Below are 24408 nucleotides of genomic sequence, written 5' to 3'. Positions count from 1 at the left end.
TGTTGTTATTGTTTGTGTGTGTTTGTTTGGTGGGTTGTTTTTTTTGGGTTTAGTTTTTAAAGCTCTTTCACTGTTCCATTCCAAAGCAGGCCCCCCGCCTGGCCTCTGCATAGCCCAGCCTCTGGCAGGAGAGAGAAAAGCACGCCCTACATTCAGCTCCGATTCCAGCTCTGGTCCTTCATGGTGCACAGCTGATTGAAATCACGATTTGTACCCTGGGGTTAGTTACTCTGCTCTGTTGTTCTGGTCAAGACTCCAGCTTGAGGGAAAGGTGTGCAAAGTAAGGGTGCTGTCCGTGGAGGTTTGAGTTGCAAGACAAACTTCGGCAAGGCTCACCCACTGCCAAAGGCTCACCCACTCGATATCACACACCAGCTTACAGAAGATTTTATCCTCCATTGCAGATCTTACTTCTCTATCAAGCTAATAATCATTTGAAATCTGTCAGGAATGTCTTTCCTTCTTGAAGAAGAGGTCACCAGGAGCTTTCAATGCTGAAGAATGTAGCTTCATTTTCTAAAAACATCTGAACCGTTTGGCTGAAACTTGTTCAAGAAAATTCAGCCTCAGGCAGGCATCTGGTGTGGAAAGTTTCAGCCCAAACTGCTGTTTTGGCGAAGTTGTAAGCAATTAAAATGTCTTTTAAGAGTGGAAAGTGTTGAACAATCTCTATACTAAAGCAGAACTTACATTTTGGTGGATAATGGGAACCAGTGCTGGAGTTTTAGGCTGAACTGCAGCAACTTTCATTCCCCTTTCCTGTAAGGGAAAGCCCTTAACCAACTTGAAATTCTCCAGCAAACAATTGTGTCAGTTTAACTTTTTTCTGCTTATGTGGTTACTTTCTGCAGCCTTAGCTATTTCCAAGTGAAATGTGGAGAAGCTCCATACTAGCATAACTAACACTTCAGGAAGAACATCTTTGGGTTGTGATGGTGCACAAAGGTTTTCTTGTGAGTTCCCACAGCATGTTGCTAATACTGTGAGGAAGCACAGCAGCAGATTGTAAAACTAAATCCCACAATACAATTAGTTCTGGACCATTTTGAGTGTGTGCATCACCTGGACTGGAAGTTACTGCAAAAGCCCTTGTGTGTCTTGTGTCTGCATCCCAGAGGAGCTGTTCTAGCAACATAGCAACTGCCTTGCACATCCTGTTTTGATTTGGTTGATTTATTGCCCTGTGGTTTATAGACTGGCCATGTGAAGGGCATGAATCTTGAGTCTGACTGATTGCACTGTAAAAGAAAGCTCTCTTCAGATCACCCTGTAATTCTTACCGCACTTCTGTCCAGCCATGCAAGCTAACCCCAGCTACAGCCGCTTTCGTAGCTCTTGCTCAAACTTGAAACTGGAAGAAAGGTAGAGAAAGTCTGTATATAGATTTTTTTAATGTTAACCCCACACAGGACATTTTCCTGTTCCTTTCTGTTTTCTTATGGCTCTATTCAGCAGTGCAGTTGTTTTTACGAGTACCCTAGTTAGCTTGTGTCTCATATTTAAAGACAAAATTGTTTGTTGGGTAAAACATCCATCTGTTAAGGATTTATGCACTGTGTTGTGAACCTTGTTTCTAGGATCCTTGTTCCGTTACTTAGCTCAGTTAATACCAGTTAATACTCAGTTAATTATAGATCTACTCTTTAATATGAATTAAGACTTCTTGCATCGTCCCTCAAATGTCATGTTTTTAAGTCTCTCTTGTCTGCATCTTTTGCTAAAGCGTAAAGCAAAAAGCTAGATGTGTTGAAAATGTGTGGCAGCACTTCTTTCTGTGTCCTGGTGGGAGTACTGACACATCCTTGAATTAGAAGTTTTTAATTTTGACTTTGTCATATTGTCACACTTTCGGCTCCTACTCAGTTGAGAGCCAGTTTACAGTCAGATCCCTTTCTGTAGTTCTCCTAGCTGTTCTTCACTCTGTACTTAAAGAGCTGATGTCTCTTTCTTGCTATGCGCCCTCATCAAATGTTGTCTTTCTTAATTTAATGCTATTTTATTTTGTCCTTTCAAGAAATAACTGAGTAGCGTTCTATGTTACTGCTATGTCCAGATTCCTGGATGCTTTTATTATTTTTTAAAAATAAAACCAAAACTTAATTTTCATCATCTCAATCTGACTGAGGAGAATGGGACAGTTTTGAAGTAGAGCTTTTACTGGCCTACCTACCCCCCCTTTTTTCTTTTTTCTTTTTTCTTTTTCCTTTTTTCTTTTTTTTTTCCTTTTTTTTTTTTTTTCCCCCCCTTCACCAGAAACATTCCGGATCTGTCTGTCTGCAATTTTCTGGACATCTGAGCTAAGACATACATTCTTCAGATACAGCAAAAGATTATCTCCTTCTAATGTACCATTTCTGTCTGAGAAAGCAGCAAGCTGTTCCAACATGCATCATTATTCTATTATTGCATTTTCCTTTTCCTCATTTAATCTTACTGGTGTAAGTTAATAAATAGTCCTTGATATATGTATTGAGGCTGACTTCTGTTTCAATTAGATGCCTCTTGAATTCCTCTACTTATGATCATGTCTGCCTTACAATGAGAGGTCATAAAAATTACCTTTGATTTAATCAGTTCTAGCATACTGTGTTTATAGAATATTAGAATCATGGAAAAGTTTGGGTTGGAAAAGACGTTTGAGGTCATCAAGTCCAACCATTAACCTAACATTGTCATAGCCACCATTAAACCATATCCCTAAGAACCTTACCCATGCGCCTTTTAAACACCTCCAGGGATGGTGACTCCACCACTTCCCTGGGCAGCCTGTTCCAGTCACTGACAACCCTTTCTGTGAAGAAGTTTTTCCTAATATCCAATCTAAATCTCCCCTGCCACAACTTGAGGCCATTTGCTCTCATCCTCTCACTTGCTACTTGGGAGAAGAGACCAACACCCTCCATGCTACAACCTCCTTTCAGGTAGTTGTAGACAGAGATAAGGTCTCCCCTCAGCCTCCTTTTCTCCAGGCTGAACAGCCCCAGTTCCCTCAGCTGCTCTTCATCAGACTTGTGCTCCAGACTCCTCCCCAGCTTCATGTCCCTCCTCTGAACTCTTTCCAGCACCTCAATGTCTTTCTTATGATGAGTGGCCCAAAACTGAACACAGGATTCAAGGTGCGGCCTCACCAGCACCAAGTACAGTGGCACAATCACTTCTCTAGTCCTACTGGCCACACTATTCCTAATACAAGCCACTCTTCCCTGAGTCTGTAGCGCTGCCTGGGGTTGTTGTGGCCCACATGCATGACCTGGCACTTGGTCTTGTTGAACCTCATACTATTGGCCTTGGCCCATCAGTCCAGCCTGTCTAGATCCCTCTGTAGAGCCTTCCTACCCCCCATCAGCTCATCAGTCCTGCGCAACTTGGTGTCATCTTCGAACTTACTGAGGGTGCACTCAATCCCCTCATCCAGATCATTGATAAAGAGATAAAACAGAACTGGCCGCAACACTGAGCCCTGGGGCTTGTGACCGACTGGCAACTGGAATTTACTCCATTCATGACTGATCCATTCATATGACTCCATTTACGCAGCAAAGAGCACGCCCATCCAAGCCATGAGCAGCCAGTTTCTCCAGGAGGATGCTGTAAGAAACAGTGTCAAAGGCTTAACTGAAGCCCAGGTGGACAACATCCACAGCCTTTCCCTCATCCTCTAAGTGTGTCACCTTGTCATAGAAGGAGATCAGATTGGTCCAAGCAGGACCTGCCTTTCATAAACCCTTGCTGACTGGGCCTGATCACTTGGTAGACCTCTCAGTGTGCAACATGATGGCACTCAAGATGTTGTCTGTTTGTTTGTTTGTTTTACATAGTCTTTTCAAATGTGCCTGTTTATTTAAAATGCAGTCTTGGAAAGCCCTTAATTGTACCTCCTAAGAGCTGCTTCATGGACTTAGTGTAAAGCACTGTCTCAGCTCACACTATTGCAACACAGCACAAAAATCTTTTGACAAAGGTAGTCTGCTAGTGTTACAGCATATATGGGCAGTATGAATATAATGTAAACATTGGTTTCAATTGTGAAGAGGAAAATGAAGCATCACTTTTTTGAGAGGTTTGGCGCATAGTCTTGTTGTATTCAAAACACTGAAGTCAGGATGTGACAGACGCAGTGATACATCCACCCTCAACTAAGTTTCTCCATTACCTATTTTCTTTAAGGAGCTGTTTCCCAGTGATTTCATGGTACGTGTTTATTCTTCTGAACTTTTAAAAGGTCACTCATCATTTCAAGGGCTCTCTCAGATGATTAGTAATCAGTCTCACTTCCTGAATACCAGCTGATGTAAGTGAATACATAGTAACTGAGTCAGCTTGTTGTTTTGTTTCTAAGATTACAGTTATATGTTAATGCTCAAAAGAAGCTTGTATTCCTGTGATCAAATAGTAAGGCAAACCTTATGGAAACAATGAGTTCATAAACTATGGGCAATGAAGTTAGAAATTTTAAAGGATACTAAGCATTTCTAAGTGTATCCTATGAAATCTTTCTGCTCAGGAAAAAAAAAAAGTATGCACCCATATTTACCGTTTCAAAAGTTTTGGTCTGATTGGGAAGTCTGATGGATCTACAACCTTGATGTTGTGTATTAGCTTGTTCTGGGAACTGAATTCAAACAATGTCACTAACCAAAGGGGATTTGTGTTTTGATATTCTGGTGGGTGAATGAAAGCATTTTACCAGCTGAAAGACTAGTGTCATACTCTGCATTTGTCTTGTGCTTTAAGCCACGATTTTATTTTAACTAGGAGCTAAATGCATAAAAAGTTACTGCAGAATATATCTAGTGAATCTTTTCAAAATAAACCAAAACCAATGCAGACTCTCCCATTCCTCCTCACCAGTGAGCATTGCCTGGATTCTGTTGTTGAAATCAAATGGGCTTCAGCTTCTTGTTTTCATGGCTGGGGGGAAAAAGGTGGCTGGGGTGTGTTCTCTGTTTGACAGCATGCATAACAGTTTATCAGTATCGGAATAAGATCTTGAGATACTGTGGTGGAGCATGACTTTGAATTAATTTAGATGTACATATAGCCTGTTTCCGCAAAAATAAGACAGGGTCTTATATTAATTTTTGCTCCAAAAATTATTACTTTTTTACATGTATAGCTGCCTGGACACTGTTTAAATAGACTTTTAAAATGAAGTGTAACTAGGGGTTATTTTTGGAGTAGGATTTATATTTCGAGCATCCTCAAAAATCCTGAAAAATCATGCTAGGGCTTATTTTCAGAGTAGGTCTTATTTTCAGGGAAACAGGGTGGTGGTATTGTCAGGCTTAAAACTGATCTATGATAATGCCTAATTTTACCAAGTTAAATGTAAGTATTTTTTGTAAAGATACATTCTTTATATGCTGCCTTACTTAACTGAGTTTATTGTATATTTTTTAAATCACCATAGATGCTTTTTGAGAAAGGTGCAGTAATTGAGGTGTTGCAATATCCTCTGTTTTTCCACTGTCAATGCAAATATGGCTTATGCCTAACAAGGCAAGGAGGAAAGAAAAAAAATAAAAGGCAAATAAAGTTTTCTGTGTTGTTTACGTGCCTTGTTTGTCTTACAAAGGCAGTGCTTGTTCTTGAGTGATTAACTATCATGTAAGTACAGTACCAATAAATCTAAATGAATGCTTTTTTCTCTGCTGTCTCAGAAAGCAGAAGAGAAAATGGACAATTCATCCTTGTTTTTCTCAGTATGGTGCTGCTAAACAGTTATTTTTTGAACTGTTTCACAACCAAGATTAGGATAATTCCTGCTTTTTAAGCAACATCTGTATTTGCTCATCATGATCATAAGGACATGACTCTGCAATGTGATGTAAAATGTGTATGGGTCCTAGTGGCTGTACTGAAGTCTTGAATGCTTTTCTCCCTCAGTTATCAGTCTCTGTGGTAGCCTACCCTTAGTACAGTGGGTTGTTTAAGATCTGATAAAGGCAAATATCCAGTTTTAGCCTAGCTCAAGTGGTCTTCAGCAGCATTCTTTCATGCACGTCTTCCTAGTATTTTCAGGAGACAAAATATCGTTTATATTTCATGGAGGGATAATTGCCTGCTTGTCCCAAAACCATTCTTGACCTTTTCCTCCCAAATAAATAGTAGTTTAAGCTTTGAATTTTAGCCTATCATTCAAAAGGAACACACTATGGGAAGGTCAGACTTATTTCTATAATCTCGTGTTCTTCGTAGGTTCAAGGGAATTGCTTACAAGAGTTCATAGGTGTCCTGTTTCTTGGTCTTAGTTGAGGCTGGGTTGATTTTTTTCCCTTTCTACACTTTCCTCTGGTGTTGTCAGAAGCCGTGGTGCTGCTGAGCTGGGTGCCCTCAGAGAAGGGCACAGCCCTTCTGAGTTGGCCTTCAGCAACCAGCTTTTGGAGCATGAACGAGTGCATCATCACCACATAGGTGCAACTGGATGTCCATCATTTCTATTGTTCCTCTTCATATAGTATAGTATAGTAGTAGTGCATTGACCTTCCCTTTCTGTGTAGCTTTCCTGTGCAGGTTATTGCAACAGCCTGTGTTTGCATTCTTATAGTGTGCTTTGTTCCACTGTGCTCTTCTTCTCACCAGCTGATTCCTATTTCTTTACTTTCTTTTTAACCATATTTGCATAAAGACATGTATGTTTTATTATTACTTTCCTTCCTCAGCAACTTGCAACTGCTCCAGATTTATTTTTAGTATTTCACCTTATCTCTTCCTTGCATTTGCTTGTGGTTTAAGGCCTTTCTGCTTATTGTTTCTTTTTATAGCTTCCTGGGGGGGGGAAAAAAAAAAAAGCCTTAAACATAAATATGGGTTTCAAAACAAGGGAGAGGATTGTTTTACTAGGTGTAACTGTGACCAGCATGTTAGTTTTACATTTCAGACACACACATCTAATCTAACCTAACCTGTCATGTTTGTTTGGGTTTTTTTCTACAAACCAACTAACTTGCCAAGCACCTTTTAATACAATCTTATTGTAACAGCTCATAAAGAAAACAAAATCTGGTACCCAGAAGTTTTGCCACTTATGTGGGAAGGAGCTATATGCGTTCTTGTTCTTCTTGCAGCATATTTCCTTGCCATTGCAACTGCTTTTAAGCCCTCACGCATACAAGACAGCATCTGTGGAGTGACAAATTTAATCAGGGCTGCACATGTGCTGCAAGTAGTGTTTGGCTCCAGCATATGGCAATGGAGTGCAATGTTGCTGTGCAGCTACGTTGCTGCCACACAGGTCCTGCAGTTTCTTATTTCAAGCTGCAGTTGGCAGGCAAGATATTGGGCATGTCCCGGGTAAACAGACTCTTTTCAAACTCTTCAGAGTTTTTCTGATAATTTTATGTTAACCCTCCTGAAGTGAATACTGATGTTCTTCTTTCGTAACTAAGTATTTTAAATAAAGTATTCAAGACTTCAGTATAGCTGCTAGGACTCATAGTAGTCACACTGCAGAGGCATGTATTTGCCCTTATGATCATGATGGGCAAATGCAAAAATTGCTTAAATGGTGAGAATTTCCCCAAGCTTGGTTTTGAAACTGTTCAATAATAACTGTGTAGAAGCACTATACTGAGAAAAACAAGGATGGCCTGTCTATCTAATATTTTCTGCCTTTTCTATTTCCTCCCCTGAATAGGATAGCAGATTTTCATTGTAGTGAAAAAGGAACAAAGCAGTTCTTTCATTTCTTGGGAGAAACATGTGCAGTAAACAAATGTCAGTGTTCTTGTATTCAGTGACACACACCTTGAACACAGGGGAACACAATTGCTGTTCATCTCCTGCAGCAATCTGTGTAGGTCTCTTCCAGTCCAGAGAAGATAAACCTGTGAATTTTGGTAAAAGATAAGCTTTGCTTTCTAGTGCTCTATCCAGTGCTGCTCAGGCAGCATCTTAAAAGACCAGGTGTTTAAAAAAGATGGACCAAATATGTTACAATTACAGAAAAATTTACAATTTGTTTAATGAGTTATCAAGTTTTAGTAACCTTTTTATAAGTGCTCTATGTTTCCTCCACTTGCTGTACAATAGTTGATAGTTCATGGTTGCAGAGATACCGTGATTTCAAATTGGGTCCGTCTTTTTTGAAACACCCTTTATTGCTGCAAAAAGACTCTGTATCAGAGCAGGCATTGCAAGCTGTGCAGATGCCACCACCAATGAAGCCAGTGGCAACAGCTCCACTACCAAAGCCTGGTACATGTTTTTTCCAAAGATGAAGGTGAGCAATTGAGGTGGATCTTGACCCTGCAAGGGCAGAACCAGTAACAGCACAGGGTACGAATGGCAGCTGGGAAAGGACAGCCTGCCGTGGAGGGTCTGACAAAGCCCTGCTGACAGCGCTGACCCAGCTCTGCTCGTGTGCCAACCAGCCTCTGGGCACATCCCCAGCAGTGTTTGCTTTAAGAGTCTCTCATCTCTGTCTTCCAACAAAGCCCTCTTTCTAGGAGAGCTACAGAAGAATCTAGGTTTTGCAACAGCAATTATGTCATCTCAAGTCACTTGGTATTTTCACAGCTTCAGTTCAGATGAGATAGTTATCCAAATGGTGAGTCAGTCCAGTTAAATCTTTTGGCGTGTTCTGGCTATGCTGCAAATGGGCTGGACTCCACCAAAGCACTTTCAGAGCTTCTACTTTGTTACTCTTGTGCTGTCTTGACAGCTCAGGGAATACGCAGGGAAAAGGGATTCCAGGAGGAAGGACTTAAATGGTTGGTTCAATCTGGTGTTTTTGGGTTTTTTTTTTGACTTGGAAAGCTCTATTTCACCCTAGTGTGGGAAGTGTAGCATACACCAGCCAATGTATTTTTTGAGGTTATCCTATGTAGAACACCTAAGTGATCTGTCAAGTCTTATTGTAGACAATGTATTAAAGATAAAAAGAAAATAAATAATCTCTTACTTTTTAAAAGATGGCATTCACTGAACACAGATTAGTTGCTTTTATGTCCAGTTTAATGTAGAATTGTATTCCCTGTCACATAGATAAGAAAGGAGAGTTTGCTGTGCCATTTTGGTGCAATAGATCCCCTGCTTGTGTTGCAGACACTATTCATCTAACAGTGGCTGGGGGACTGGCAGGGCGGTGGATGTACTTGCAAGCTGCTTTGTTTCCATTTTAATTTATTCAGTGGATTGTTGAATTTCCAACAGATTTTTTTTCTTTTAATGCATTTAGATGATGATAATTTTTGAAGATCAGCTTACTAAATAGGTATTTTCACTGGTTAACTCTAAATCAAATAAGAACTCTGATGTCCACTAATCTTTTCACTGCTATAATGAAAAATAGATAAATCTGCTGATTGAACTTTTATGCAAAAAGTTATTCTGTAAGGAGAGAATATTTCCAACCTTTTGTACTATATAGATACAAGATAAAACTTTAACTGTGTCAATTAGCAAGATTTTATGCATTATCAGAGATCTGAACCTTAGTAATGGGTAGCAGTCATTGGAAGCATTTCAGTACAATAAGCAATGCTTCATTAGTAACCAAAACAAAGCCCTGCTGGCAAAGGAAACTAGCTTCAGAGGTTATAGCATTGGACTTTTGCTCTCTACCTGCATGTTTTTGTCCTCTCCACATTTAGGTAGTCTATTCTGATTTTTTTTTCTTTCTTTTCTCTCCCTGGATGCTTTGGACCAATCTCATAACTTCATTACTCAACAGTGAGGCGACATAGGGCTAAGCATCTTGGGGAAAAAAAAAAAAAAAACACCAAACCAAAAAACCCAGATAAAATACTGGTTTGCTCTGTATATTCCATTTTAGGTTCAAATAGTTTTGATTATTTGCTTACTTTATGTAATCTATTAATTCTACAGTATTAACAGAACCAAATAGACAAAGACTGGGAGAAGAGCATGTTCTGCACACCCGAGATAAACATAAATGTGCAGCTACATGAACTAGGAAGTTTGTTCCAGAACATAACTGGAATATGTGTTTGAGGAAATCACTGTGAACAGGAATATATGCATATGGTGGCACTCTGAACAGCTTAGGCTGTCACACTGAAAGACCTTTGTGGATTTGTGAGATTAGATTCTGAGTAAAATTCTGATAAATGTTTAAATAAATGTCTGGCCTGGATGACCATATTTTCTCTGTTTTCTAAATGCTGTTAGTCATTTGTTCAGATCTGCCTAATTTTGCCCATGATGAAATTAGTTTGTTTTCTAGGAGGCTGTTTATTAAGAAATGGAAGATAAAAGCTATAATTTCCAACAATGTATTTTAAAGAACCAACTAATGTTAATAATTGCCATTATCAATTTACAGAACGCAGTGCACTGTTTAAAATTGTTTTGAAACAGCACATTGCGTTGAAAGCGTTTCTTGTGCTCTGTACGTATGCTGTACTTTTAATTTTGCACTTAAGTTCTCTATTTATAAAGAGCTTGAAATCAACAAGGACATCTAATAGGTAATCCTATATTTAAAGATTATTTTCAGAATCCAGTTAAATGTTTGAAACTTACCGAGCAGACAGATTTTCTAAGAGCAAGGAGTTATTCTTAGTAATAGATGTCTATCTAGGCATTGGGAGACCTTCAGATAAAAAGGTTTGATTTTGATTTATTTGCATTTCCCAAGGAGAAGACGTAATCAAGAAGTCTCCACCTTTTGGCAATAGTACAATCAGATGCTACATTTACACTAGCTTGTAGACTGCGTTTGCTTTCAAAAGGATTAATAGCAGTGAAAGCTTTAAAAATACATAAGAAGGCTGGTTGTCCTGAAGTGCGTCTACTCCCTGTAACCTTCTGGGACCTGTTGAGTACCTACTATTGTCCTATAGCTTCATTCCCTTCAATAAGGTGTGAATGCGGGCAGAATCTTCTCCTATAGTTATGACTGAAGTTATGTTCTCTGAAGTACAAGTAGAGAAGTGCGGTCATAAAGGTAAGTTTGTTTCTTTGCAGGTGAATTTGTATTTCGTGATGGACAAGCTGTTGTGGCATGTTCCTATGGGAACTGTTTATTTCAATAGTGAGTACTGCAGGAAAAAATTACAGTTTAATAACAAAACTGCTTCTTAGTGACCAGGAAAATCAAAGTTACTGTTGAAGATATGATAATTTCATTTGGCATCCTTTGTCCATGGTCATACTTGGTGGAGGGGAAGTACCTTTGCAGGCAGCATGCCAGGGCTGGAGATTCAAAATAACAGAGGAATAGCTGAGGTTTGTGTTTGAAGGATGACAAGAGAAGTGGTTGGCACAATGCATGACACTGAAGAGTATATCACACCTCCAAAGTTTTAGGGTTTGTAATGGCAACATCCAAGTTTCCGGTCCCAGTGTTGCTACAGACTTTGTTATATGACTGAGGAACATCTCATCTGGAAAACTGGGATGGTTAATAATACCTTCTTCCTTCCATTGTTCCTGTATGTCTAGATGGCAGGAAGGTGATGCACTGCCTTACCTGAACGCATATCCCCACACAGGTCCAGTTTTAGTTTGCTCCATTAAGTGCTGCTGCAACACAAACAGCAGGACATCAGTGGCAGAGAAATGATAGAGCATTTTCAGACAAGTGAAGCTGAGAAGGGTACAGATTTTTTGTACCTCTAGCACTTTTCAGCTTTCAAAATTTTTTATTAGTCATTCTTACAGTCATATGCATTTTAAGTACAGAAAAGGACTGTTAGCAATACTTAGTCTAGCACGTAAAAATGCATAAAACAAGCCAGAATTGCTTGTTTCACACAGCTCAGCTTGTCAAAGTATGTCCAGTCTTCATTTTAGAATTGAATCCAGTTGCAAAAATAAATAATCTGTTTCTTTTTGTTTCTTGGTCTAAAATGAGGTTTTCAAAATTTGAATTACCAGTTTGGATTTTTCCAAAATCTTTGCAGTGAGCTTCCATTTTAAAGTGTAGAGATCTCAGTTGAACACAGGATTCCTGAAATTATTAATTAAGGAAATACGCAGTATCAGAAACATCTCATTTCAGTTCTTCTTACTTGGCTGTGGTTAAATGGTTAACCATTAATAAAGGTTAAAGCTCATGTTCATTAGATGTTTGCAGAGATATTGTACATCTGTGTTTCTCTGAGTACCTTGCTTTTTTCCAGGCTAGATAAAAGGATTTTCATGCACTTTTTTCCAGTTTCCTGTTGTATGTGGTGCCCAGATATTTCAGATGTCTACATGCCTTTCCAGTATGGAAACATGGCAGTTCTGATCCATCACAACGCTTTTCAGTTTCTTTCAGTCACTACTGGTTCTCCTCAGCTATAGTACGATGAAAAGTCAGTGTGTCCTCAGTACAGGTGTTCCTGTCACGTAGAGAAGTTTGTATGCATTAGTGTGCTGAGCTGCTCATTTGTATTGATTATTTGGGGAGGATGTTTCACTTTAAATTTGAATTAAGAGAAACATAAATGAAACGTGATAGGTTCTCCATCTCATCTGTCACTGATATTATAGCTGGGTAGTTTGCTTGAACTGTATGGCCCAGATCCAGAGTGCTTCCTGTTTTGCTGAGAAGTGCATCCTTCCCATGCTATGGTAACGTTACACATCATAAAACCAGGGAATAGGTGATACCTGAGGTGACTCACTATCTGGTGGCTTTCTGAAGGGGCTGATGTAGATTGTTGACAGTGCAAACTTGCCTGGGTTCTTCCTGCTTGTAAAAGGCAATGCTTGGGTCCACAGCCTTGGGTCATGTCTCAGCAGAAGAATGGCTCACCCCAGGCTGTTCAGACAGACTGGAGATCCATAACTTTTGTGGTCACCCTGCTAACTCAGCCACAACTCTGGAAAGAGATACAGCAATGGTTTGCTTTCAAGAATTAGCTGAAGTGGTGTTTCCTTCATACAAGGAACCATGGCTGTTTGCAGCTTGCTTGACGGCAAATGGGAGGCCCAGTGTGGTGTCTCATCTTGGCCTAACTTCAATGGGCACCTCCAGTAGGTGCCTTTAAGCTTTTGTTGTCCAAAACAGCTTCTCTTCCCTTCAGTTTGAGAGACTGTTCCTTCCTAAACAGGCCTCACATCTTTGATCTGCTGTGTATGCGAGGCTTTTCCTGTCTTAGTATTGTCTTTTTAGTAAGCAACTCTCCAGAGTTTGCTGAGAAGAGGCATAAGTGAGTCATTCTTTCCTTTCCTGCCTGTTTTTCTCACCAGCCACATATTAAACAATAACCAATATATTAGTCTAATAAATAACTTAATACAATATTCATAAATTATTAAGAGCAGTTCCAAATCTGTCACAATGAACTCATGAGAGTGAATTGCTTTTTACAACAAGCACAGTTTCCAAGTTTTTTTGGGCTGATGCTCTAGTTCATATGCACACTTTTAACTATTTAAGTAGCCAAAGCCTAGCTTCCTTTTAAGGTAAAAATCCTTAGTATAAAAATAGCAAGGATTTGTTTGCTACCAAATATTAGTGGTACTTTCCTTCTGACTTCCCGTTTTCGTCCTAACCACCCTTTTGCCCCACCACAGTCCTTTAGACAATTGTTGTAAGAAGTAATTAGATAACAAAGAAAGGGGAATTCAGCTCAGACTCCTGAAGACTCGGACTTCAGTGTGCTAGTGAGGAATCAAAGTAGGAAAGGAAACTCACGATTCCACTCCTAGTTGGTAAATTCCTGAGCACTTAGGCTATCACTAATTGTAGCCAAGATTGCTCCCTTAGTGATGATTTTTGATGTGATGTGTAATTTTCTCTTGAGATAGCAACAATAGAAGTACTACACATCAGCTTTCCTTAGCCCTATAGGTTTTAATAAATTTTGGAATTGCAAAAGATCTTGAATAAGTTTTCAAAACACAATGTAATGGCTGTAGGTTTAAGGAATTTTATAAGTCAATAAATACGGAGCAATGGAACAAATCTGCTTGAGAATTTGCAGTTCAGAGGAGATGCTGGAAGTCTGAGTTAGCTTCATCTCCTCTTAGTGGGGGGGCAATAAGCAAAGTTTTGTCTGGATGAGGGAAGAGGGAAATGAATCCTGTGTTTAAATTTCCCCTGCAGTTGGTCTGAAAATTTGGAAACTCTTATTCTTCCAGTGATTTTTTCAGTGATGTATTGGCCCCATTAAAGTCAGTGGGAATTTTGCCATGGCTTTTAATGAGGTCAGAAAGATAATAGTGCATTTCAACTGCTTTTTTTTAGAGCTGGAAATGAGTTTTATATCTGTTTCTTTTACAGTGATGTATTCTAGAAACAAATCCACCTGTAATTAGATGGCGTTTTCCACAGCATGATGGGAAAAAAGCCATCTTGCAAAATGGGGTACAATAACCGTCTCTTGCTGCTTTAAAAGAACAACAGTCACTGTCAGCATTTTTATTTTTCTTTTTAACCTGTTATTTTACATAGAATTTGGGCATTTTGGCACATGAGGGATAGTTTAATTTAAGATTTTACATCCACAAGCTCTGCCTTTGGTAGGAAAAGGCTGAAATAAACAGGGCATAATTCAAATGAAAGGCAAGGAAATAGGGATTTGATTAGAATACTTAGGAGAGTGTTAACTATTTTGCAAAATATGTTAGTTATATTTTACATCATATGTTGTGCCAACAGGATCAAGACAATGCACTCTAAGTCTACATTCCTTCTACTACCAGTGAAATGCATCTGTCTGTGAACAGAGTATGGCATGTTTTCAACAGCCAGTCACAATAACGCACTCATTAATATGCCTGTGTAGGTTTATAGCAGTTACATATTTATGAGATATGCAAATGTTTGCTCTCCTTCTTTAATTCACAAGTGACGACTAATCAAAGCTTTGCTTTCTGTTAGAAAGCTCTGCTCTGGAATGTTGTTTTAGTAAGCAATAATTCGATGAAAATATGGAGGGGGAGGGAATCCTTTGCTTATTCTCTGCTGTTTGTCTGAAGCTGTGCAACAACTTCAGCTTTAAAGCACCTTCTCCTGTTTTGTTTTCTGGCTCTGAATATTTCTGATGACTTGGAAATGTGTTGCATTAAAAAGAAAAAACACAGTGAAGTATCCAAGTGTCCTTCCCTCTTCTTCGTCCAGGTGCTTCCCGTTGGGAGTATGCACAGCTTACTAGAAACCAGTGCCAATAGGGCTTGTTGTGGTCTGCAGAAAAACCTTACTCTGAGCCTTGTCTTTCCTTAAGTACTAATCCTTGTCCCTATTCTCTTGTAGAAGGGAGTGTGATGAATGTAACTCTTCTTATATTTGCAAGGCACCTACAAGTGTGTGGGGATAGAAATGGATCTTTAGCAGGATAGCTGGTGTTCATGGTGGTATCTCCAGAAATACCTGCTTGGTATCTGGTCCACTACTTTGAAGACTGGAGTGGAAGTTGGAAGCTTTCCATCTCCTCTTGGGCAGCAGCACCCAGATGAATACACCTCCTGTGAGGGGACCAAGTGGGAGGAGAAGTTTATTTACTCACATTTATAAATCATCCAGAAAATGAATAATCTCTAATGCTCGTTCCACATTGTCCAAGTGTTGTCATCCTTTCTGCCTCCATGGTTTGGTGGCTGCCAGACCAGGCAGTGTGAGCTCACAGATGACTAGCTCAGGTCCAGCAACACCTAAGGTTGAAACCTGCATAAAGTGGGAGCTCATGTCAACCTGGGTGGGGGTCAGCTTGAGGTAACTGAGTCTTTGTGAGTGAGCCTCTTTCTGTTTGTTTTAAATAGTGAGTCTGCAAACATCAACATAAATAGGAGCCACTTCCCCTCTCATAGTTCAAAGCATTTTCACGGTGTTTATAACTGCTAACAATGTTTCAGAGAAAGCAGAACCCAGGCTTCCAAGATTTGCACATTTTGGGTTATGAGATGCTCAAACTTGTGTATTGTAAACAAGGTTTAGAAACTCCTCCATGTAGTTGTGCTTTGGACTGTAGTGAGTTTTAGAATAAAATGTTTCATTGTGCCTGGATTTATTTTATAAATTGGGATAGTTTCAGCAGTCTGTGTGGCCTTCCATTCAGCTGTTTGTTTAAGCCAAGCCAAAAGCCACTTATCTAAAGATGATTTATTCTCACTCTTGAACTGACAGAATCAGGCTGGGAAGGGTGACAGCTGAATTATAGGGCTTAGTCCTGAGTTCCCATCTTCAGTCAGACCATAAGGGGAGCGTGAAGGACTGGCCATAGCATTGTTCTGGAAGGTACTTATGGGTCTCTTGTACATTGCTTGCAGGACACCTTTTTAAAATAAACAGCTGTGGTATGTGATTGACTCAGATTTGAACTTTGCAGCTGTTCCTTCCTATCTGTGTGGTATGCCAAAGCAAAACCCTGCTACTCAACATCTCCAAAATCAAAACCTTAATTCAAATACTATAATTTGGATCAGCTTCTGACTTTATGGTTTCGGCAGTGTAAGCAAAATGCAGGCAAGTGTGTTTCTATATCTAGTTCAGAAAAATAGATATTATTTATTTACTTAGAATCACAGAATCATAGAATGATTTAGGTTGGAAAAGACACTTCAGATCATTGAGTCCAACCGTTAACCTAGCACTGCCAAGTCCACCACTAAACCACGTTCCTCAGTACCACATCTACACATCTCTTAAACACATCCAGGGTTGGTGACTCCACCACTTCTCTGGGCAGCCTGTTCCAATGCCTGACAACCCTTTCTGTGAAGAAGTTTTTCCTAATATCCAATCTGAACGTCTCCTGGCGCAACTTGAGGCCATTTCCTCTTGTCCTATCACTTGTTACTTGGGAGAAGAGACCCACACCCTCCATGCTACAACCTCCTTTCAAGTAGTTGTAGACAACGATAAGGTCTCCTCTCAGCCTCCTTTTCTCCAGGCTGAACAGCCCCAGCTCCCTCAACTGCTCCTCATCAGACTTGTGCTCCAGATCCCTCACCAGCTACTTAGGATACAGCAATGTTGTGTAGTAAAACTCAACAGCTGAATAGTCTTAACTAGAGATGTGAAAGTATAAGTTGAGGCATCTGACTATCAAAATTGTATCTAAAGAGGAAAAAATTTTTAGTCCTATTTTAAGGTGGTTTGCTTTGTTATATTAAAACAACCAACATATTTTTGCATCTAAGAACTCAGTTTTATTCTCTCTAGATGCTGTGAGGATCTCATGTTCTCACTGGCATACTTTCACTGTGTTATACTTCAGTTAATGCAGAGCCTGACCATTAGCACTGTTCAGCAAGCAGAGTAAATGAAGCTAAAGGTATAGTTTTGACTCTTTGAAGAGCTGTGCTCTCCAGCCAAGGAGCGGTGGGTTGTGCAGTGGGTTGGGATGGTTCTGCCAAGACCCACACACTGGGGAGCTGCCATGGTGTGCAGCCCACGTGGGTACTTGTCGTGTGGGGCTGTTTCCCTCCTAGGACACCCACTTCCCAGCGTGAATGTTTTACTTCCTTACCTGTACCATTGCAATTGTAAGAAGAGAGGGAGGCCCAAATGACTTAGGGGGTGAGCCTACTTTTTGTAGTCTGCTCCCTCAGTAAGAATTATTTTGAATGAGTTAATACCAAAGGGTTAAAGAACCATTGTATATTTTGAATTTGGGCTGTCAAAGCAAATATTTTGACATTCGGTCAGAAGTGGATATTGAGTGTCGTGCTGTGAAGAACATAATGTTCTGTCACGGAAAAAGCTTGTCAAGGGATGGGAAACTGCGAGGAGGAATAAACGACCAGTTTTCAGCCTTGCAAGGGCCTGGCTTGAGTTTCTGTTGAGCAAAATTGGAAGAAAAGGGGAAAGCAGAGTGCTGGAGGGAAGCTTAATGAAGTGCAATTATTTAGCACAGTCTGTGTCTGGAAAGGCTCTGATGTATGGCACAAATGTGCTGTTGGAACTGCCTGGGAATTGGTTAGGTTCATTTGGAAACTCAAGGTGGGCTGTGTTGGAAGAAAAAGGTTAACTACACAAGTATGACCAAACTGTAACTTATTTCCAGTACTTTATCTGAAACATTTCCTTGCTAAGTATCATGAAGAAGAAATGCCGTTGCCTCTTCTCTGGTCTGTGTACCAACCTACTTCATACATTTCTGTCCATCTGCTCAGGAAAATGAGTTTTAAGTGAGTGGTGCTCCTTTGACAGTATCACTAGTCCAAGAATAAATTTATGCAGAAGTTCTCCCAGGAGTAAGGATATGTTGATGTGAAGATATGTTTTGTACCAGAATAATTTCATTGGAAAGCAAAGTATATTCTGTTGAACTGTAGTTACCAATAGCATTTACTGACCTTAGGTGCTGTAGAAGTTTCCTTGTGTTGCAAAATGGGAAATGTATGTTCCAATGAAGTCCTGAGATTTGACATGACCTCACTGTTATCTTTAGACAGGCTATTTTGCTTATGCAGTGACTTTTCTGGAGATGCTGTATTTTAAAATGTTACTGCAATTTATTCTTGCATTTCAAATTAAAAAGGACCTCATGGTTTGGTCTTTTCTTCACATTCTAATATAGCATCCCACATTTGTTATCAGTGCCATGTTTTTATGGCTGCCAGTGTCTGGAATTTCCACCTACTTAAGTAAATATGAACTTTGTTCTCATCTGTGTTCAATAAACAGTATTTTATGTTCAGCAGGTACAGAGTAAGCAGTAACAGCTATGTCCTTTGCACCTCAATTAAAATCCTGGAATTACAAAGACGAGGAGTTCACATGGGTGTGGTGCTTGCACAGAAATAGAGACTGTAGAGTTTTTTGGAACTTCTCTTAAAAAATAAAGACATTTTCTATTACATTCTCTTTAATTGTGCAGATGACATCAGAAAAATGTAGGTTTGTAGTGGACATTTACTACATTCCAGTTGTTATTTAAAGTGGAAATACTGAGAGAATTAACTTTTTTTTGGCAGGCTGACACTTCAGCTCTGTTATTACAAAGGGTGTATTCAAGTCATCAATATGTCAGGTTGTTTGAAAACTTGATGCTTTCCCTCCCAAAATGGAAAATGAGCTGAACTCTGAACTGTTATCTCAGTGTGGCTAAAAGCATAACTGAACATGTTTTGCCTTTTTTTTTAAGGCAGTGCTGTAACATCAAGACAAAATTGAGTTGTTGGCACAGAAGCTTAATTCTGTGTATCTGCTAGTACCAAGGAGTGTGCAGATCTAGATGAGAAAGAGTAACGTGGATAAAATCTTGCGTGTGATTCACTATGACTAGTATAGGAGGGAGTAGAAATTGCTGGATGAAATTCTGAATGTGCTGAAGTTGTGGGTGTGTGTTTGGTTTTGCATTCAGTGGGACTAGTATTCAACCACTGGGCTCAAAACTCCTAAGAAATTAAATAGCAAGCCCATGACAAATCTGAAAAAAAAAAAAAGTGTGGGGGGGGGGAAGATGTCTGTTTTTGTGGCAGATGCTGACCCCTTTCTGTTTGGCAGCAGCACAGCAGTGGGGTCCAGATCTGGTTCTCAACTCTGTTGCTTCCAGTTCAATGTCGATATTTTGTTCTTTGTGAGGAAAACTTGGAAGTGTGGAGGGGGTAACGTCAGGGCATTTCCTGCTCCCTCCCTTGCCTTCAAGTGACACGGTTTCAGTTCAAGCTCAGAGGCGTGTGCAGTGACCCGTTTGTTATTTTAAGGCCAATATTTGGATACCAGTTGGAATTATAGTGATCTCTGATTGCCTCTTGTACTAAGATAAGTGTAACTCTGGGAATGTCATCAGCTGCTGCTGCAAGGCAGCATAAAGGCTTGGGGAAAGCCCTGGGGAACATTTTGCTGCAATCCCAGCGTGCGTGGGACTGTGGAAGCGGGGGAATCAAGGAGAGTCAGAAAGCTCAAGGCTCACTGGCAGCCCCTCTCACTGCGGCTCTCGGCCACTTGGCAGCAACTGGGTCATTCTTCCACAGATTCCTGCTGACAGTGGTATAAGTCACCAGAGACTGCCAGTGTTGGCATCAGTTCAGGATGAGGTGTGTGACATACCTGCAGGCAGATTGCTTTCTTGAAATGCTGGTGCAAAGCCAGTAGAGAACCCGAGGAAGGAGCTCGGCTCCTGCAAACCCCAGAGTCCAAAGGGATGGGCTCTGTCACCACATCACAGTGCGGGCTGTCCCCAGCCTGTTTGCCTCCTCCCGAGGCCAGGGTTGGCTCAGCTGCAGTCATCAGGAGCGCAGAAGGCTGAAACAAAGTTCCTTCACTGCCCCTTGCACCCAAGGCACCCAGGACACGCGGAGCTGTGCCCGGTGTCCTTCCCAAAGGCGCGCTGTGCTGCCTCTGCACACTGAAGGCAGGAGCTGCACGTCTGTGAAACAGCTTAAACATGTATGAACACTTCGCTGGGTGACTGCCAGCAACCTTGGTAATTTTGACCAGAGGAAGATGGTGGGGGCGTGGTGGTAGGAGTGGGTGGGACCACTGGGTGTTACTGAGATCTTTGCTTGCAAAGTGCTTGACAAACACTCATAATTGGATGGGGCAGAGCAGATACTGTAAGTACAGCCGGGCAGCCAGAGATTAATCACTCCCCTGAGACAAATCTGGGAGGTTTTTCCAGCAGGCTCTGTTTGACGGGCCCTTGTGAGAGCTTTTGCATGTTTATGTGGATCTGTGCGAGTTCTTGGCTCATTGTGGGGGTGGAAATGAAGACTTTTTTTTCTCGCTGCTGATGTGTTGTCTCATTTTTCTTGTAGGTGTGTGATGTCAAACAGTGGGCAGTCCTTGCGGCCTCCCCCGCCAGCCTGCAGCATCATGTGCCAATATGAATATTAAGAGAGAAAAGCATACTTCAGAGCTCAGCATCCCAGAAAGAAAAAAGGAGGAACTAAACGGACAGAACAAATGACCACACTGCTTGCAAAACTTGGGGCCGTTCACTTTTTCTCCTGAGAAATTTCATCTTGGCCTCTGCAAGAGAGCTGAAAGAGCAGGCAGAGCAGCTACAGTGATTTTCTTTGGGTCCTTTTTTTTCTTTCTTAATTTAATTTTTTCCCTGTTGTGCCTGGATTTTAAGATTGTCAGCTGCACTGATCACCAGCACTGGACATCAATATGTGTCATGTCATTGTAACGTGTCGGTCGATGCTGTGGACTCTCCTGAGTATTGTGGTGGCTTTCGCAGAGCTCATTGCTTTCATGAGCGCAGACTGGCTGATTGGCAAAGCGAAGCCTTCAAGCTCCGACGATGTGGACAACCGAACGGGGGGGTCACAGGAGCCTTACCATCCAACACTGGGCATCTACGGGCGCTGTACCAGAATCTCCCACATGCAGCTTTCTAGACGAGACACGCTTTGTGGTCCTTACGCCGAAAACTTCAATGAGATTGCCAGTGGGTTCTGGCAGGCAACCGCTATTTTCCTAGCTGTGGGAATCATGATTCTCTGTGCTGTGGCGTTTGTGTCTGTCTTTACTATGTGCGTGCAGAGTATTATGAAGAAAAGCATTTTTAATGTCTGTGGGCTGCTACAAGGGATTGCAGGTACGTGTACTTTGAAGAGCCACTAAAGATTTTAATTTTGGGGTAATTCAGCTGAAATATCGTGATCTGTCCTGTCTACAGACAGACTGCATTAGGCAGACCCAGAGCAGTTCTATATGCTCGTGCTTATTCAAACAAAACTGAAATTTATAGCTACACAGCATGTAGCAGCAGAATTGCAGCCTGATGTGTGCCAAAATGAACTGACCAGTGTTGCCTTTGTTTGCTGTTCACTTTTTTCCCCTCTGTTTGAATTTCTTTCAGTAACAAAAAGTTCTCTCCTTTGTTACCAGCAGAGAGCAAAGTTAATATTCATGTTAAGGCAGTCTGTCTCCCTCTCACTACTTTAGTAATTTTTCCATGGACCAAAGGCAGTTCTTCCAGTGTCTCTTCATAACTGTGGTGAGAGCAAATACCACCCCAGGGATAAGAACAGCCTGCAGTCACACACCCAGTTCTCCAGCATTTCATGCTAAGCAGCCTCCTTCCGGGCTGTGAGTGTGACAAGCGATACTTTATGATAAACCTCCTTTAGGCAGCTTATTGTTCAGCTGCAGTTACACAGCCCGGTGAGCTTCTCTTTTCACTGTCCAAGTATCAACTTTGCTTTGCCTGAAAAGATGAATTGCTTCTAGAGATGTGGCGTTTCTGCTTAAAACCATGGATTTTACAGAGATTAAATGACTGTTAGTAAACTGACACTAGGCAGCCCTCGTTAGAGAAGTATTTGGCTTTCTGTACTTGCCAGTGAGCCATGGGGAGAACCCGTCCCATACGTAGGTTTTCATCTTTTGTGCTGTGTGTGTGTGGTCATCTGGAGGAGGAGAGTGATCTTCTGCCCTACCTCTGGCAGCTCTCACAGACCTGTGAGGAGGCAGGGAATGAGCAGGGCCACCTCCTCTTTTCCTCTTGGTGGTGCTCTTAAGCAGATGTTTTTGATCACAAAACAGTTTTGTTACAACAAAAATTAGGAGTTTTAATTTGTTTGATCGAAACGTGAATCCAGCTTCTCACCTCCACTGCGCTGGCCAAACATGTCTGTGGTGGGTGTACCTAGACAGGAAGTGTCATGACAGGTGTTCTAACCTTTATGAGGCTGGTTGGTTTCATTTGCTTATTTGAGACCTAAATTCATCTTACTCTAAACACACTTGGGGAAGTAGGCAAAAACTGAATTTGCTGCCTGCTGCAGCCAGAGCCAGCAATACAGGCCAGGGATGCTGGCTCCTGAAGAGCTGGCATGGTGGCCCTCACTGTCCGCCACTTCATGCGTCTTCGGTATAGACATGCTTATTTCATGTCACCCACAATGTACGGTTTGTGCTTCTGGGGTAGAAATAGATCCCTAAGTTGGCTCAAGAAGCTTCTGTTCACATGATGGCACACAATTAGCAGATGAATGTTCTTTAGATAAAAATTACAGGTTTTGTTGTAGTCACTCCTGGTTTACAGAATTAGCTGCAACTAGTGTGAGAAGGATTGAGCTGTGCAATGCATATTAAGCCAGGGGAAGGTTTTAGCTCCTTGCTTTCTTACCCTGTAGTTCAGAAATAATCCATGAAACCTGTTTTTCAGGAGATTACATCACTTTTTTTCTGTTGGAGGGGTATTTGTATGGGAGAGATTGGTTAGCAGCATAAGTAGATGCTTGGCATGTCAGACTTGGGGCTGTTGAAAAGATAACTTTAGTTACAACTCTGATACCATCTCAACATATCTAGTCTAACATCAAGATTAGCAGGAAGTAGGTTTTTGTATCTTAGAATACTGTTCTGGAGACCATGCATGTGTGACAAAATATGTGCAAAGACAGTTTCAGTTTTATTGTCAAACCAGCTGTAGCTATAATGGGACTTGTGGTCTCAAGAATTGAACACTACAGTCAACAAAGCATTTCTTACATGTTAGGGAGTAGATCAGTCCTTTTTGAGATGTACTGAGGATGGAAGCACTTCCCCTCTTACAATTTAGATAAATGACACAGCATGAAACTGGGTACCAGAAGGTCATGTTACTGAAACCATTGCTATGAGAAGTATGCCTGCCAGTACTTGCAGCCAGGTGTCTTGTGGCTAGCAACTCGTTTTCTCAAGATTGGTTTTATTTGGTCCACTGCTACTTTTGTGCCAGTAGCATTACAGCATCTGCTTACTTAGTTGAAATTATTTTCCGTATGACTTATTACAGCTGTTAATTTCAGCTTTCTCAGTTCCCGAGTTTTGGAAAATGCTTAAGCAAGTCGTTCAAGAAGGACAGTTGTTGGCATAGTTAATCCATACAGGGATTATGATAGCTAGACTAATGCCCCGGCCAGAGACAAAGATACAACCCTGCTTTAATCACCTTAAGCAAAAGGTCATTATTATGTTTTTAATAAGCATAGGACAAGAATTCACAAAATCATTTTGTTTATCTGCCTATACCAGTCCAATATTTGCAAGTATGTCAAACACCTCATTTTCAAAGATGGGATACACCCATGGTAGAGTCATCTACGGGAATCCTGGATCTTGAAGACTTAATCTCATTTAAAATTTCTGTGTCTTTGCAGTGGAGATTTAATATAATTAAAAACATAAACCAAGTTAATTTATTCCTGGAATTCATAATGAAAAAATAATAAAAGACACCGGATATATATTTTCAGTCTAGCAACATTGTTTGCGACCTGGATGATGCCAATGGTGAAATTACAGAACAGAAAGCAACATCTCTACTGTTTTGGCCATTGGACAAATGTGCAAACTCTCATTTATGTCAACAGGAAGGAGCCATACACATATCTGGTCCATAGAGGGTTGGTTTTTTTTGTGGCAGAAAATCAGAAATACAAAGCCATAGAGGAAGAAAAGATGGTTCTTGTTTAAACTCCCATAATTCCTTTGTTATAGAGCGAGACCTTCTACACTTATTTTCAGACTACCGTGCCTTTCATTATGGAGCTGCAGAAACTGTAATCAGTGGCCCTGGTTTTGGAGATGTTTGAGGATCGTTTCATCTGGAAAAGCATCTTTTCTCT

At 40.8% G+C, this 24408-nt stretch overlaps 1 protein-coding gene across 5 annotated transcripts in view; it reads left to right on the top strand.

Moving 5' to 3' along the window:
• LHFPL2 (LHFPL tetraspan subfamily member 2) overlaps positions 1-24408 on the top strand; it is a 131110-nt gene that overhangs the window by 89462 nt on the left and 17240 nt on the right. For 3 of the 5 annotated variants that reach the window (XM_065047391.1, XM_065047392.1, XM_065047393.1), the window contains one exon: positions 20602-21389. In XM_065047391.1, the coding sequence (XP_064903463.1) occupies positions 20960-21389 (430 nt within the window). In that variant the 5' untranslated portion in view covers positions 20602-20959. Of the gene's footprint in view, positions 1-20277; positions 20401-20468; positions 20489-20601; positions 21390-24408 lie in introns of those variants that run through there. The other 2 variants (XM_005505944.4, XM_021292208.2) reach the window with 2 other exon arrangements.

This window comes from Columba livia, chromosome Z, assembly GCF_036013475.1.
Source record: "Columba livia isolate bColLiv1 breed racing homer chromosome Z, bColLiv1.pat.W.v2, whole genome shotgun sequence".
NCBI classification, from domain to species: domain Eukaryota; kingdom Metazoa; phylum Chordata; class Aves; order Columbiformes; family Columbidae; genus Columba; species Columba livia.
Note: the sequence above shows the minus strand (reverse complement) of the source record. Positions and strands in the feature narration are given on the sequence as shown.